The 16,531-nt window shown below is 33.1% G+C and overlaps 1 protein-coding gene across 1 annotated transcript; it reads left to right on the plus strand.

Moving 5' to 3' along the window:
• The first annotated feature begins 14,539 nt into the window (after positions 1–14,539).
• Positions 14,540–16,314, plus strand: LOC134271272 (uncharacterized). The gene is made up of 2 exons (XM_062753502.1): positions 14,540–15,500; positions 15,737–16,314. Exons 1-2 carry the CDS (start codon positions 14,540–14,542, stop codon positions 16,291–16,293), a joined length of 1,518 nt encoding a protein of 505 aa, XP_062609486.1. The 3' UTR covers positions 16,294–16,314.
• Positions 16,315–16,531: the final 217 nt, after the last annotated feature.

A 16,531-nucleotide genomic window follows, 5' to 3' on the forward strand; every position in this document is an offset into this window, starting at 1 on the left:
ATAGCAGAAATTAATACTGTTGTGACACCTGCAACTTTCACATCGGAAAATAATATAAGCTATGTAACTATAAAACCGGTACTGGTAGTGTATCCGGATTCCGGATTAGAAACCAAAAAACAATAACAAAATATATGAATAGCGTATAAGCAGAAAAAAATTCCCATATACCCCCATGCAAGTTTGAGCTATTGATCCAAGGAGAAGACATATATACAAAAACCCATATTCTGGAAGCATTTTCAAAAAGAACAAAATGCATAAATCAATACAAAAGAAGAGTTAAAAAAAGAAAAAAAAGAAAATATTCAGTCGGCACCGACAAAAAAGATTAGAAATTTATATTGATCTTTTCGACTGACTAGGAAATTAACGTCTATAATCCACATTAACATTTTAACTTCATTTAGCCACTTATATAACTGGTTTGCGCATAATCATAACTGTGCTATAAATAGCCTATAGGGTTTCCCTTTTAAGAATGTAAACAAGAAAACCGAGATGTCACTTACGGGTGCTGGAGTGATTCCACGGTTTCACAGAAGGGTTTGACAATCTGTCAATGTCATCATCGTCGTTGACAAAAAAATTTTTGCCCTTATTCGACTTCACTACGATTCTACCATCGTGAGACCATGTACTTTCGATAATATTGTTTTTGACGAGTTGTCGAGTTCTGTAAATAGACCAACGCGTCTTTTCGTCAGCGCTTCATTCAGAAATATTTTATAAGCGTTAGACTCATTTTCATTGAATGTTTTCAAGTTGCTTTTCCTGGAGAATACCATGGCTTTGTCACGGTAGGACAAGAACTTGACAATGATTCGCGTGGACGCCGGGACCCTTGTCATCAAGTTTTGGTTTTCCTACTCGGTGGGTCCTGCCACTGATCCTTTCAATGGTAAGGTTGTCGGGTTTTTAAAACCAAATTGTTAAAACGTTGAGTGCAATAGCGTTTTTCCTCCACCACGTAGCCCCCCGGTTCTGGAATTCCAGAAATTTTAATGCAATTTCGTCTGGGAAAATTTTTTCCATTTCGTCCATTCTATATTTTAAGTTTTGACCTCAGTTTCAAGGGCATTAATTTTAGATAGTAGTGTTTCAGATATGAATGTTCGAAGCGACTCTTTTCTTAGTATGATGTCAACAGCTAATCGAGAGTTTGTTCATCCCCTGTAGATTGTCTAGTATTTTATCTAAACTTTGCAGATCAGGATTCTGATGTGATTTTGTTTCCATTGTTGTATTAATTGATGAGTCTCCACTTAAAGATGTGTCACTAAAGTAATTCTTGGGCTTTCTTCGACTTTGACTTATTTTTCTTGTTTCCCATTTGTGAACACAACTATGATAGACACAGTCACACAGGGAAATTGTCTGTAAAGGTTTTAAACACGAAAATTTTTAAATTTTTAAAAATTACCACTTAATGATGATGATAATCAATAAGGTTTATTCCTGGAAACCCGCATAAAGAAAAAACGGTCCAGTTTGTACATTTTGTTAATTTTTTCTCGGAGCCGATTTATTACACCCTTACATGACGATTGACCTTGACCTTTTCATTTTAACAAAAATATTGATTAAAAATTCCACTTATCAAAAATATTATTTCGACTATTCAATCAATTGCGTCAAAATTCCACTTATCAAAAATATTATTTCGACTATTCAATCAATTGCGTCAAAAGCGCATGTAGAGAGCGTCGCACACGCAATAACAAAATGTTGATAATTTCCATAAAATAATCAATATAAACATAAAATTTAGCAGAACAGTTCAAAATATTATGTAAATGATGGAAAGTTTTACAATTGTGATGTTGTTCAAACGCGTTGTTCAAAATGCAATTAAGACAGCGATGTATAGATAAGCGTTATCCGAAGAAATATGGAAGGAACATGAAATGTCATCAGTAACTTAAAAAAATAATTTAATGAGCAAAATCAATTTTGAAAAAGCATGTCAGTGATCCTTTTTGTGTACAAGGAACTACATGTATATTTTAATTGATATGTATGTTGGGTTTCTGATATTAAGCCGATTTATTGTGGGGACATTGACTTAAGATGGTGTGTCACAAACTTTGGAGGTTCAATGTTGCAGCTTTTTAAGATTCGAAAATGGCAAATTCTGTAATGCTGGATGAAAAATTGATGTTGAAAATTATTTTGAATTCTACAAAATGTTGCCATGTTATTAAGGTTTCGTCGCAATAGTTCAACTGGTCCAAAAATTTATTTTTACAATAGCCCAAAAACTATGTGGGGTATTAATTAAAACTTTTACAGTTTATAATTTTTTCATTGATTAACAGATAGAAAGTATCACGTGAAAAAAAAAATTCTTCTTAAAAATGTATATATTTTCCAAAAATACACCCAATTAATTCAGCGCTCTTAGTGAAAACCATTATTGCAGAAACAAAATATGTTTAGCAATGAAGGTCAAGTTGGACTTCGATAGCCTCTGGAAAGTTGTTTTCCCTGGTTATTTTGTCCAAATGTTAAGACTTGAAAGTGAAAGTACATTGCAAATAGCGGATTCTATAGGGGTCTTTTCTTTATACATGTCATGCTTTCAATAACAGCGTTTCAGAGACCATTCCCGTCCAACTTGCCCTTCTTTACATATATTATTTCTACAATGTTGGTTTTCACAAAATGGACAAAATTAAGCATGTGCATTTTTTCTTTAAATATGCACATTTTCTGATACAATTTTTCTCAAAAAATATCTTTTTAAAAATATTTGTTATGAAGTGATACTTTCAATTAACCAATGATATATTTATTAACTGTAAATGTTTTAACTTTATACCACACATAGTTTTGGAGCTATTGTGAAAATAATTTTTTAGACATGTTGACCTTTGACGAAACCTTAAGGAAAAGATCTCTAGACAGAATTTTAACTTGCAATTGCGGTGCCTGAAATTTTAATAATAATTGCCGTGCTACATATATGTGTTACATTAAAAGTTTAGACTTTATCAAGTTAAACTTGTCTATAACAGTTCACAATGTTATCTTTCCATTGATATATAGAAGTCTATGTAACAAGCCTCCATTTTTAAGCGCTAAGCGCATGCGCAAAGCGCTTCTTAGGTAGGCATCGAAAATTTCCATGGTCTTTTTATCAACACCCCCTATCGATCATGTTTATCTCTTATCAAGGCCCCCTACCGAGCCTATTTTTTTTAAACATGTTTGATAACAGAGAATATCTAGGTCATTCTTCGATTGATGGTTCTTTTCTCCGCGATGAATTGATAATACTGTACCATATCAACAATTGTATTAAGTTTATGTTTCTTGTCCGTCAATTATCATACAATTTCCTCGTACAGAAAAAAAATCATTCTGTATGGAATGCCATATACGACAGCCAACTGCTTGCTGCCAACTGCTGACTGCTTACTGCCAACTATCAGCTGCTTACTGCCAACTGCCACACACATTTGAATAAATTTTATTTTTATATTAATATTTAAGTGAATTTCCAAAAAAAAAAAAGGCGCGGATCTAGAATATTTTTTCCAAGACTCTCTCTCTCTCTCTGGTAAAAAAAAAATCCAACCCAGAAATTTCTTGACAAGAAAAAAAATACGTAGAGTCCTTTCCTAAATGTGACAATTTATTTCGGTCGGGGAGAAGGGGTTTCTTGTGCGTCATACTTTCATGTCTATGACATTTTATATACCAACTTTACACGATTCCGCGTTTCCGGGAGTGGGTGGGTGGGTCTAAGGTCCCTTTTAGTTGATTTTTTTAATACATTAAATAACTTTTAGTTGGTTTAGTTTGTGCATTAAATAACTTTACAAATTTCAGAGGATGGTCCGGACCTGTCTCTCTAGATCTATGCATGTAAAACATATCTTATTTGTAAAAACAAAGAGATATAAATGTTTGATCGGCGTTTTCTTGGAGGGTCCAAGGTCAGTTTTAGTTTGTTTAGTTCATACTGTACAGATTTTAAATGCCCCCCCCCCCAAAAAATTAAGGTGGAATACCACACCAACTTTTTATTTTATAGATCTTTGAGCAATCCTTTTTAAACAATGGTTTCAGCATTGAAAGGTCTATATTATCTCTTAATTATTATGTATGAATATTTTTGTATTTTTCCAAAGAAAATGAAAAAAACATTATTTATATCCAAATAAGTTGTTTTCGAGTTAAAAGATGGCTGTAAATGAATGCACCATATGATTATCGCACACAATATGTAAAGAAAGGCTGGTTGGACTTTTTAATTTTTTTTATAAAAAATTATTTATGAAAATAAAACACAGAATTTTTGAATATTTTTTAAACCTATGGTTAAAAACACCATAAAAGTAGTCACAACTAAGGACAACATGTTTGTCAATCATATTTTTAAAAGAAATTGAAACGAAATTGAGAAATTTTAGAGAAATTAATTTTTTTAATATTTGGACCTAACCCGATCAAAATTAAACTGATCCCGATCAAAATTAACATAAAATGAATAAAATGCTTATTTATTACCTCTTCATGTATTTACAATGAAGAAATCTATTTTATTATCAGGTTCTCTAATGTTTAACCCTTATAACACCTAATCAGACTTGTGTTCTTAGGAAAATGTTATTTATTTCCTATAATTGTAATATGTATCGGTTTAATTTTATGGTGGCCAAAATTTAAAAAAAGATAATTTCTAAAATTTGGCTATTCGGTTTCAATTTCTTTTAAAAATATGATAAATGAACATGTTCTCCCCAGTTGTGACTAGTTTTAAGAAGATTTTAACCACAAGTTTAAAAAATATTCATAAATTATGTGTTTTATTTTCATAAATATTTTTTTATAAAAAAAAAAATTTAATATCTATACAACTTTTCTTAACATATTTTATTGGTATATGGAATGCCATATACGACAGCCAACTGCTGACTGCTTACTGCCAACTGTCAGCTGCTTACTGCCAACTGCCACACATATTTGAATAAATTTTATTTTAATATTGATATTTATGTAAATTTAAAAAAAAGGCGCGGATCTATAGGATATTTTTTCCAAGAGGGTCACTGTAGTAAAAAAAAATCCAACCCAGAAATTTCTTGACAAGAAAAAAGTACGTAAAGTCCTTTCCTAAATGTGAATATTTATTTCGGTCGGGGAGAGGGGGTTCTTATGCGTCATACCTTCATGTGTATGACATTTTTTATACCAACTTAAAACGAATCCACATTTTCGGTTGGGGAGGGGGGGTTCTAAAGTCCCTTTTAGTTGATTTATTTTATACATTAAATAACTTTTAGTTGGTTTAGTTTGTGCATTAAATAACTTTACAAATTTCAGAGGGGTGTTCCGGACCCCTCTCTCTAGATCTATGCATGTAAAACATATTTTATTTGTACAAACAAAGAGATATAAATGTTTGATCGGCGTTTTCCACGTGGAGGGCCCAAGGTCAGTTATACCGGTAGTTTGTCTAGTTTATTTAACGTATGGCTGTACAAATTTAAATGCCCCCCCCCCCCCGATCTATGCATGTGAAACATTACAGGGACGTAGCAACAGAGGGGGGGGGGGGGGCATGGGTCCTACCCATGTCGTCCAGATTTTTACCCCCCCCAACATTACCTGTTACTGTATATTGTATAAAGGATGGTTGCCCCACCCCACTTCTTACCATAGTATAATGATATCAAGGATATTTAGTATTGTGTGGAAAAAAAATGGAAGTGAAAGGTAGTTGGCCTTAAATATAAAATTTAGCCACCTCCCCCCCCCCCCCCCCCCCCCAATCGGATTTTCGATTTTGGGCTTCTTTTTTTTTTTTTTTGCTTGTCAACTTTTTCAGGTAAGTAAAAAAAGTTTTCTGGTTGCCCCCCCCCCCCTTTCAAAAACGATGCTACGTGTCTGCATTATAACACACAGAGATATACATCTTTAATTTGAGGAAATTTTTAACTATAGAATATAATGGAAACGGGAATTTTTCAAAACATCTTTCTCTGCGAAAAGACAAATCTTTTTTATTATTATTCTCTCTTCAAAGATTTTGTTGTCTCCGGGGGGGGGGGGGTTCTTTAAAGATTAAAAGCAGAAAATAGTCATTTTATTACCTATTTCAAATGGGAAAACAAATAAAAAAAATTAACAATGTACTTTATCAACCGCATATATTGAATATTACATAAGATAAAACATATTGGTCATTTTATTCAATTCAATTTACCAGGGCGACCCCCTTGGAAAAAATGTCCTGGATCCGTCCCTTTTTTTCCTTTTTTGTGAAAATTCATATAAATATCGATACAAATATAAAATTTATTCAAATATGTGTGGCAGTTGGCAGTGAGCAGCTGACAGTTGGCAGTAAGCAGTCAGCAGTTGGCAGTAAGCAGTTGGCTGTCGTATATGGCATTCCATAAAAATTTGGCTATTTCGTTTCAATTTCTTTTATAAATATGATTAATGAACATGTTCTCCGAAGTTGTGGCTGGTTTTTAGAAGATTTTAACCACAAATTAAAAAATTATTCACAAATTATGTGTTTTATTTTCATAAATATTTTTTTTATAAAAAAAATTAAAAAGTCTAACCAGACTTTCTTTACATATTTTATTAGGTATTCACGTGATGCATTCATTTACAGCAAAAATTTTACAAGAAAGCATTTAATTTGGATGTAATTAATTTTTTTAGTTTTCTTTGAAAAAATACAAAAAATTCATATAAAATAATTTAAAAGCTAATGTCGGCCTTTCAATGCTGAAACCATTGTTTAAAAAGGTTGACTCAGAGATCTATAAAATAAAAAGTTGGTGTGGCATTCCTCCTTAAATGACGAAATCTTCAATCCCAGACTGTGTAAACTGTACATATAGGGAGCGAATTATAAAATGTGTCGCAAAACCCGAACCGGGTTGGAGATTACTAAACTGAAAACCGGGATTGTTTAATTTTTATTAATCAGAATTCGTATTCATCATGTTCATATGATCTAATTAAGAAAAAAAGTTTTGTCTGCCATGGTAATTTCTCGGCAAAACAAAACGTGTTACTTGATGCGTTTGACAAAGTTCTCCATCGCACGTGTGTATACAGACCAAGGCACACTGATCTTGCGGACACAGGCATGTGTACTGTTTGTTAGGAGACTGGGTGACCGTAATGCTACGGACTCAAGAAATTTACACCAGTTCCATAACCATGGAGACAGTACAGTTTTCTTTAAGTCATTAAACACTGTTAAACATATTAAATCTAAAAGTCGAATATCTTTGATATCTCTATGGGGTAACCCATATCTATTCTTTTTTAAAATAAATGTTGTATATTATATTCGATTTCAAAATGACGAACTCAATTGCGAGGAGTGATACAGCGCTAAGCTTACGAAATACAGCACCAATGAGCAAGTTATGTAACACTACCAAGTCGTCTAAAAATATACAAATGGAAATCCCCGACCCTCTGTCGGCTACTTTCAGTGTAGGAGTTATCATAATGTGTACGGAAATCCTGTGTTTGTGGATATATAATGGCGGATCTTATCTCTGAACAATATGCAATATCCAAAATCAAATTGGAATCTATTACCAGTACATGTACAATTCCATAAAAATATTTAACTAGGTTCTATATATAGTTTGAATCTTCATTTTGTATATTCATTTCCTAATTTTACACGCCATCTTCTGGGCCTTTATTTCAAACAATGTAAATACAAACAAGCCTTTTTATTATCACACTTGCATCATGCAGAGAGCTATCAATGTTAATGATTTCACAGCATCTCTTTATTCATTAGTAGCACAAATTTTAAACTTGAACGCATTTATATAGATAGTCTATACTTAATTAATTTGTAGTCTTTACCTGTAACAAAATATTTGATGCAAAAATAGACTGAACGCTTGGGTGTTGTGGCTGTTTCATTCTTGTCAGCATATTTTACATGATAGTGAAAAAAACTGAAGCATTTTAAAGCATTTCCGCCAAAACGAGTCAAAGGAAAATACTCACGAATTTGAATATGATATTTTTTTTATTTCTAAGTAGAGGAGTATTTAATTAATTTAACATTTTTATTTTAAAAACAAATATTTACAAATCAGCTTCAAATATTACACGAGAAAAAGAATGGTCAAACGTTTTTAATTTTCGGTACAAATAAATTATAATTCATGTGCGTGAGAGTCAGAGATGAAAGATAAGAATAGTTTTTCATCAAAATGACAAAAAGACAAATGCAATATCCTTATACCAAAAATTGATATTATAGCAATGTAATGAAAAAAGAAGTAAAGTCTTCCGGGATTTTTGTTACATGTTGATATCAACATGCTGCACGATGAGGGATTGGTATAACAATAAATGTGAAATATTGAAAAAAAAACTATTGTTTTGTTATTCAACTGTGCCATATTCAATACAAAATTTAAAAGTTCATTTTTTATTCATTATTTGTATACCCGGTAACTTTTATTGATTGTGTGTATATATTACTAGTTCCCGTGCTAGGACTTTTTTTTTGTAAAACCGTTTATATAAAAATTATAACTTTATAAATATCTATGAAGAGGAGAAAAATTAAACTAAAATCAGTTCAAACAAAATAATAAACCATTTTAAAAATCTTTTATTCATAATCCTAATAATACCTAATAATATAATAAAAAAACAAGATGTGTTTGTGAAACACTATGCGCCCGGCGGCAACAATGTTAAAAAAACATTTTTAACAAATTATTCGAAATCAAGGTCACAAGGTCATTGACCTTAGTGTCATTTAAAAGAACTGTATTAGTGAAGTGGGCATACCAAATATGAAGTCTCTATCTCTCATGGTTCAAAAGTTATGACGTAAGGTCAAAAAAGTTATTTTTAGCATATAAGTCACACTCAAGGTCACAAGGTCATTGTTCTTGGTGTCATTTGCAAGAGCTTCATTGGTGAAGTTTGCATACCAAATATGAAGTACATGTATATATCTCTCATAGTTCAAAAGTTATGGCGAAAGTTCGAAAAAGCTATTTTTAGCATATAGGTCAAGGTCACAAGGTCATTGACCTTGGTGTCATTTGTAAGAGCTTCATTGGTGGAGTTTGCATACCAAATATGAAGTCTCTATCTCTCATGGTTCAATAGTTATGGCGAAGGTTAAAGTGACAGCAGACAAACAGACAGGACAAAAACAATATACGCCTCGGATCTATCAATCCGGGCGCATAAATATCTCATTTCTCCCTGTGCACTTTCAAACACAACTGCCAATAGAACGATCACCTATGAGGCCGATAATAACAAAGAAAGGCACGGTCGCCGACAGTCAATTTTGAATTTCAGTAAGTACGAATAATATTCATGAGAGCAGTATGATTTATTTCAAAATTTCACTAAAAAGGTTTGTGTTCTCCACTTTACGTTCAAGATAAGATTGTCAGCAACATCTTAGGCATTCAAAATTCCCCCCCCCCCAAAAAAAAAACTTAACTAAAAACAAAAACAAAAAAAAAACACAGCTTTCCATAGATCTATTGTAGAGCTATATACCTAATCTGAAATGAGTTGAGTCAGAAGAAAAAAATCGGACTGTAACATTGATATAAATTTGATTTTATCGCAGAAACCTGGACCCACAATGCAGCACAAGTAATCTTGTTCTCCGGACTTGTAACTATGGTGCGGAAAACAAAGAAGATTATAAAAGTAACTTACTTGCTTTAAAAAATTGCACAGAAATAGTAAAGTAGATTCTCTTTTTTTTTTTTTGCATATTCAAAGACTTTGTTATAGTAATACATCTTAAATTCGATGTTATTTAATGTAATAGTCAAGGCATTCAAGAGCTGGGTTTATTTCAATTAAACAACTGAGTCCCCCCCCCCCTTTTACAGCTGCCCCTTCAAAATATTACATGTACTTATTCCAATGCAATAAGGAATTTAAATTCTGATGAATTCCAAATTCAACCCCTGCTTAGCGCTTTCCAGTACTTTCAGTACTTTAATATTTCTTTGTAGGGGTCAGTTTTGCTTGTCTCCCACCAAGTAACTTCCTGATAACTTAGTACATAAAACTGTGTTTTGCACCCAAAGGCGCATAATTGCTTGCAAAAAAAAAACATGTTGTTTTGTAACTTTAAAAAAAATCGTATAATTTTTCATTTATGCATTGTTCTCAACTATTTTAACGCTTTTATTACTAATGATGTGCATAAATTTTGACGGATGAGATTGGATTCATACATTTTACAAAGAAGACGATGCGCACGCGGTTGTACTAAAAATCGTTTACTTAATATACGTTTGTATTGTTTTACAATGATGTAATGATGGTTATTAACATTGATAACTTTCTTTTTGTTTCATCTTGCTTCGAAACCCGGCAAATACAAACTAGAATAGGTCCTATGCATGTGAATAACAATAAGGCAACTCGGTCGGAGCTTCTCGTGGACATGGACCCAAATACAGGACTACAAGTAAAAAAAAGCATAGAAAATTATCTTTAAATCGTTTGGAAAACCAGACATTGAATATAAGTATCATAACAGATTCACAGTCCAGTATATCAGGTACATCAATCACCTTTGATACAGTTTGCATTGCATTAGTTAGTTGAATGTGTATACATGTATACTTGAATTGTCGTTTCACTGTAGATTGACATCGAATTATAAGCAATGTCTGCCAGTATAGCTTTTGATGTTGCTTCTATAAAAAAACTATTTGTTGAAGAAAGTTAACTTTCAAGATTAGAGGGAGACATTAAATATATATAATTAAAAACACATATCTTTTCTAACTTGCTTTTACTGGGCAACATGATAAGCATCATTTTTAACCATCTGCCTTCCTTCACTAAAGCGATTAAACCAATCATTGATTGAATTTATAGGAAGTCATTTATCTTAATAACCGTATACAACTTATTATAATTATGATACCTCAAAGGAATTTCTAAAATATACAATAAATTGTGCAGTCGATTGTTAAACGAGTTCGACTTAGACAACCATTTTTCGTGACAAGTGACCTATATAGTGACGTCATTTTCATATTGTGACGTCACAAACAAGAAGAAAAACTTTACTCAGCATATGATATTTATAGAACTTGTGTATGGCTATGTGTTTACCAAATTTTACTCTAATCTGAATGGTGGTTTTGTAGATATAGAGATATTTCGCGAACTTTTTGATCATCCCTCGTATTTGTTGGAACTTTCTCGTCAATGATTCCATTTGCTAGATATTAAATTGGAAACAAAATGTCATTGGAATATAGTAATACAAAGGTGAAAATCAGGAATGGGGAACATGTTCATTGTTAAACAGCATAATGTATCAATTCATATTAATTTTTTGAATAAAAATGAAAATATAAAATACTTAAGGAATCTGGTTTGGGTCAGTTTACGCTTTATAATCCGCGAAGCGGATTATAAAAAAGCGTAAACTGACCCAAACCAGATTATACTCGATAATATGGCCAAGAATTAGAGTCATTCCTTATAATTTAATTTTAAAATAATTAAACAACTTTGGATGTAAAATTGTGTTGCTTTTTACGAGTTCAAATTTACCGCGCAACAATACAACCGTAGTAACGGAAGTGATGTGAAGCGAGGGGAGGTAATAACTGATACATGGATCTAGCAGCCATGATGTGTGTTTACATGAGGTAAGATCGAGTAAGTGTTTGAAGTTAAAGATAAGAGTTATTAAATCTTGAATTTTCCATGGACTCCGAGGACTGGAAATGAGGGGATTGCATGGATAAGATGATTAAGCTGGTCGTCAAGGGGGCGTGTCCCCATACCAAACCAGATTATACAAAATGTTTTGCGTTCCTTTTTGGAAATCAACCTATGAGAGGCGAGAATATAAACAAAATTAAATTATTTAAATATAATCATAAACCATCCATTGCCTAAGACTTTGTTTTGATCCAATAAAGTGAAAATGAAAGGTTGGAAATTGCAATATGTAACCCAAGAAATGTCAAGAATGTTTTGTAATCATTTATAAATGAATATATTTTGGTTTAAAACAATTAAAGCAAAAAAGAATACAGTCAAGTATCATTTTCTTAAACTTTTGGGATTAGGAAAAACCTTTCAGTAGAGATATTGAATATTTGAGATGTAGGTAGACATGACCTTCCAGATCAGTTTAGGTTACTTAAGATATTAGTGTTAGAAATTCAAATACCAAGTTAAATTACAATTACTTCTAGAATCCAAGTAAACTTATAGGACATGTAACAGAATGTATGTTGCAAATCAAATATATAGTCTTATTTTAACTATTTGGTTATATTTACACACAAGAAGTGACCCAATTAAGCAAGTTGCTTAAATCCCTAACAATATATCAATTATTTTTCGGAAGAGTTCTCACAGGAAGTTTTTATGTGTTTGGATTTTTATACAGATTGCTCAACCTTGAATATACATTTGGTTTAATTTTTAAGATGTTCGGGCTATCAAAGTTCCTCACAGGGTGCTTATATTTTGTAATTTTGTTCTTTCTTATTATGCAGATTTTTAAACTTGAGAATGTGCAGATTCACGTACATGTATCACAGACATTAATAATATTTATTGAAAGAATATACTGTAGAAGTACATTTTTCCGCGTGGTATTAATTTACGTTATGTACGCTGTCATAATTTTTCCGCGGAAATTTGTCCAAGCGTACTAAAAATGAATGTAAGGCATGTAGTGACAGTTTAAGAAATCCGCGTAATTTTCTACCCGCGGATTAAACAGAAATTGTGATTCCACGGAATTATGACCCCGTGGAAAAATGTACTTCTACAGTATGTTAGAGGGAAGGTACTTAGTCAATTAGTACATAAATAAGATTAGTTGAGTACACTAGTATTGCAAGCATATGGGAAATGAAATTGCAGCCATTAAAATCCTAGTTTTAAAATGGCATCAATAAAGTGCCAAATATCTTCATAGCAGCTTAATTGGTAAGTATGATTTACAAATTGGAATACTAGTAAATTTGTTACATGTATCAGGTAATGTAAATCTTTTGTAGGAATATCGTTAAACAAGACCAGTATACTTCCAAAATGATAATATTGTCTTTTACAGGCATTTGTAACCATCTCTAAGTTGTGTTATACCTTCTTGTATTTGAATATGATTAAGAATTTCAAATTGCTCTGCTTAAATTGGCTAATTAGAGAGTGAATGTGTCGCCTTTGGAGATACAAAATTTCGTTTTTTTCAAACAGCAGGACATGGCTTTCCTAGCAATTTTAAACAGGAATTATAATACTGTATAGGTAGTTCTCTTGAGTGAAACTCCCCCTATTTGGTTTAAAAAAAAACCCAGATCTTTAATTTTGATTAATTACAACCATTTATATCTAACTTGCCTTGAATAAGGTTTCTCAGACATTTCAGAAGGTATTAATAGACAGGTAAGTTTCTACAAGACCAAAGCTTTATTAGGCATTGAGAAATTAGGTAAAATACATCACATTTGGTAAGCTTTGATTGCCTTATGTGTTGCAAAACCTTTTCTAAATTAAGTGAAATTCAAAATATTTTATTCCAAGTCTACTGAGGGACTTGCTCATCCAGGAATAAAGATGTGTGCAAGTATCTAGCTGGAAAGGGGGGTCTTGGTAGTATTGGCCTTGGAACAGTTGACTTGCTTTGCTTCCCCCAATTGTGTGGGATGACTGCAAGCTGTGCCAACTTGCAGCCATGTGGCGTCTGCGCATACCAAGTCAACTGATAACTGAATGTTTGTGTGAAACTTGTAATAGACTGTCACCTTGTTGAAATGCTAATGTTAGTGTAAACTAAGCTAATAAGTTTACTCTTTGTGACAGTACTATATACTTTAGAGCTGTACTACATCTTACAGGCTTGAAAAATGAAAAATGTTGATATTTAAAGATTGATCTATGAAGTTTGAGATATTAATGATATATGATATACAAGATTTGATAAAGTAAGCTGATATGCTTGATATTTGAAATTTGAGATATGAGTTACTGATTGATTTGAACAGTTTGTATGTGTGCTGACCCTCCGCGGTTATCCCGGGACGGTTAGAAAAAAGAAACACACATTGTTGAATTTTGAATTTGGTGGGTTCTCCCAATTGAAATGGCGTCCCACAATTTTTGTATTGTGCCACGGCCAATACTCGCCACAATAAGTATTATTTAGAGAACGAGACAGGTTCTGTATCGTAGATACAAATTTGGGGGCAGACGAGTGCGAAAGCACGAGTCTCCGCCCCCAAATTTGTATCTACGATACAGAACCTGTCGAGTTCTCTAAATGATTTGTGACACGATCCAATCAAAATCAGCTCAATCAAAATTAACTCCGCCCACTATGTCAATAAGATGTTGATGTATATTTCATTTCTTTCTGAATCTCTGGTAAATCTTTAAAAAATGAATTCCCATGCCAATTAGGATTCGATGTAAATTTCACTGTATCCGTAGACAGCGTGAGATTTCTAGAAATTTCTAGTGTTTTGTCACATTAGTTTTGGAAAGGACGAGTAGCAAGATGGACGTAGACTCAGAAAATTGTGAAAAAACGCTTGATTTTTTAATTGATGAAGTTGACGACGTTACTTTATCACAGATCTGTGCAGATATGGAAACGGAATACCATGTGTTTGAAGGCATCCAAAATCTAAGTTTTTCTGAAAACTTTAATTTCGATGAAAATGAAGGCCTTGGAGAAAGCGGTTCAAATTTAATGGAGTTCGATATCGGGGATTTATCTTCTTTAATGGAAACCGAATGTGAAGTTAAGAAAGAACTGAAAGAGAGCACCAGGTTTGGGCCAGTCGTCAATGATGATGAATTGAAATGCCTCGTTGAAAATCAGGAAAACAAAAATACTAAAAGTAATACAAAATGGGCCGTTAAAGTTTTCGAAAGTTGGCGCGAGCAGAGAGCGGGGGACATTATCGAGCTTCACTTAATGGATACGAAATCGATGAACCATTGGCTAGAGCGTTTTATTGTGGAAGCGCGGAAGAAAGACGGGAGTGAATACCCTCCAAAAACGCTGTATCTCATTTTATGTGGACTTTTGAGGCATTTAAGACAAAAAGGTGTCTACGATAAAAATTTTCTAGACGAGAAAGAAATAGCTTTTGTCGGACTACGAAAAGTTTTAGACGCAAAGATGAAATCACTCGTTGATAGAGGCCTGGGGTGCGAGATCCGGCAAGCTGACCCCATATGGCCCAAAGATGAGGAGAAATTGTGGCAAGAAAATGTTTTTGGGAAAGAAAACAGTGAACAATTACAACACACGATGTTTTTTTATTCATGTAAATTGTTCGGTTTGAGGGCCTGTGATGAGCACCACAAACTGCAATGCGAACAATTTTCTATTGGAAACGATATCCATGGACAGTTTATTCAATTTGTTGGTAGAGCATCAAAAACCTACAAAGGCGGATTTGGGCAGATGAATTTACAGACAAAGAACCTGAAGCATTACTGTGAGCCTGGTAAGTAAAATTCATATATATTGTATAATGTTACCTTAAGACACTATGCTTTAATTTAGGTTAGCGGAATAGGGGGGAGGCATTGCTGTGTAAGCCTAATATTTGAAGTAAATATTTATGTATGAAAGTAGCATTTAGAAGATAGAAAATATTTACTAGAAATTGGATATTTTAAAAGACTACCATGTAGTTGTTAGCGGTGATAATCTAATTACTCATAATCAATTATTTTACAGGTGATCGGTGCTTAGCAGAGTATTTCCAGATCTATCTTGATGCGCTAGATGGCGCGGGGCCATTTTATAGGCGTCCGCTTCCCGGAACCTCGGAAAAGCCTGTGCGTTACGGGACACAAGTCGTAGGAATAAACAAACTGAAAACTTTCATGAAGTCAATTTCGAAAAAAGGAGGACTGGAAGGGAATTATACGAATCACAGCGGGAAGAAAACCTGCGCTACTCAGTTGTATATAGGAGGTGTACCCGAGGCAGAAATCATGAATGTTACTGGTCATAGGTCAGAACAAGGCGTAAGAAAATACATGAAAAGCAACGTGGAAATGAAGAAAAGCATTTCTAAGATCTTGGATCCACCCATGAAACAGGAATCGCAGGAACCGTCTTCCGAACAGACTACTGGGGGTAAAAGAGCGCTGTCTCCATGTACTACAAATCGTTCCGAAGGTGACGCAAAAAAATTGTGCAGTGAAAGTAATCGTGCTCTGCGGGATTTAACAAACACGGCATCTGTGTTCCAAAATTGCCATTTCAACTTTTCATTTGGATCAAATTAAATGACTGCGTAAATTAGTGCGTGTGGTATTGCATTGAAAGTTAAAAAAAAAAATCCAGAGAGAAGTGTTGTTCACTGTATTGGAATGTGTGTTTTAATTTTTCTAATACGTTTCGTTTGGATAAAAGTGACTGATCAAATGTGATTGGAATAATTATTATATTGATTACATAAGAGCGAAAATTTTACTAGTTTTTTAAGGAAATAATTTTATATGATTCCAAACAGGAAAAAATCGA

The sequence above is a fragment of the Saccostrea cucullata genome, unplaced genomic scaffold (genome assembly GCF_032062105.1).
Source record: "Saccostrea cucullata isolate Sc308-1 unplaced genomic scaffold, CSIRO_AGI_Scuc_v1 ctg8542, whole genome shotgun sequence".
NCBI classification, from domain to species: Eukaryota; Metazoa; Mollusca; class Bivalvia; order Ostreida; family Ostreidae; genus Saccostrea; species Saccostrea cuccullata.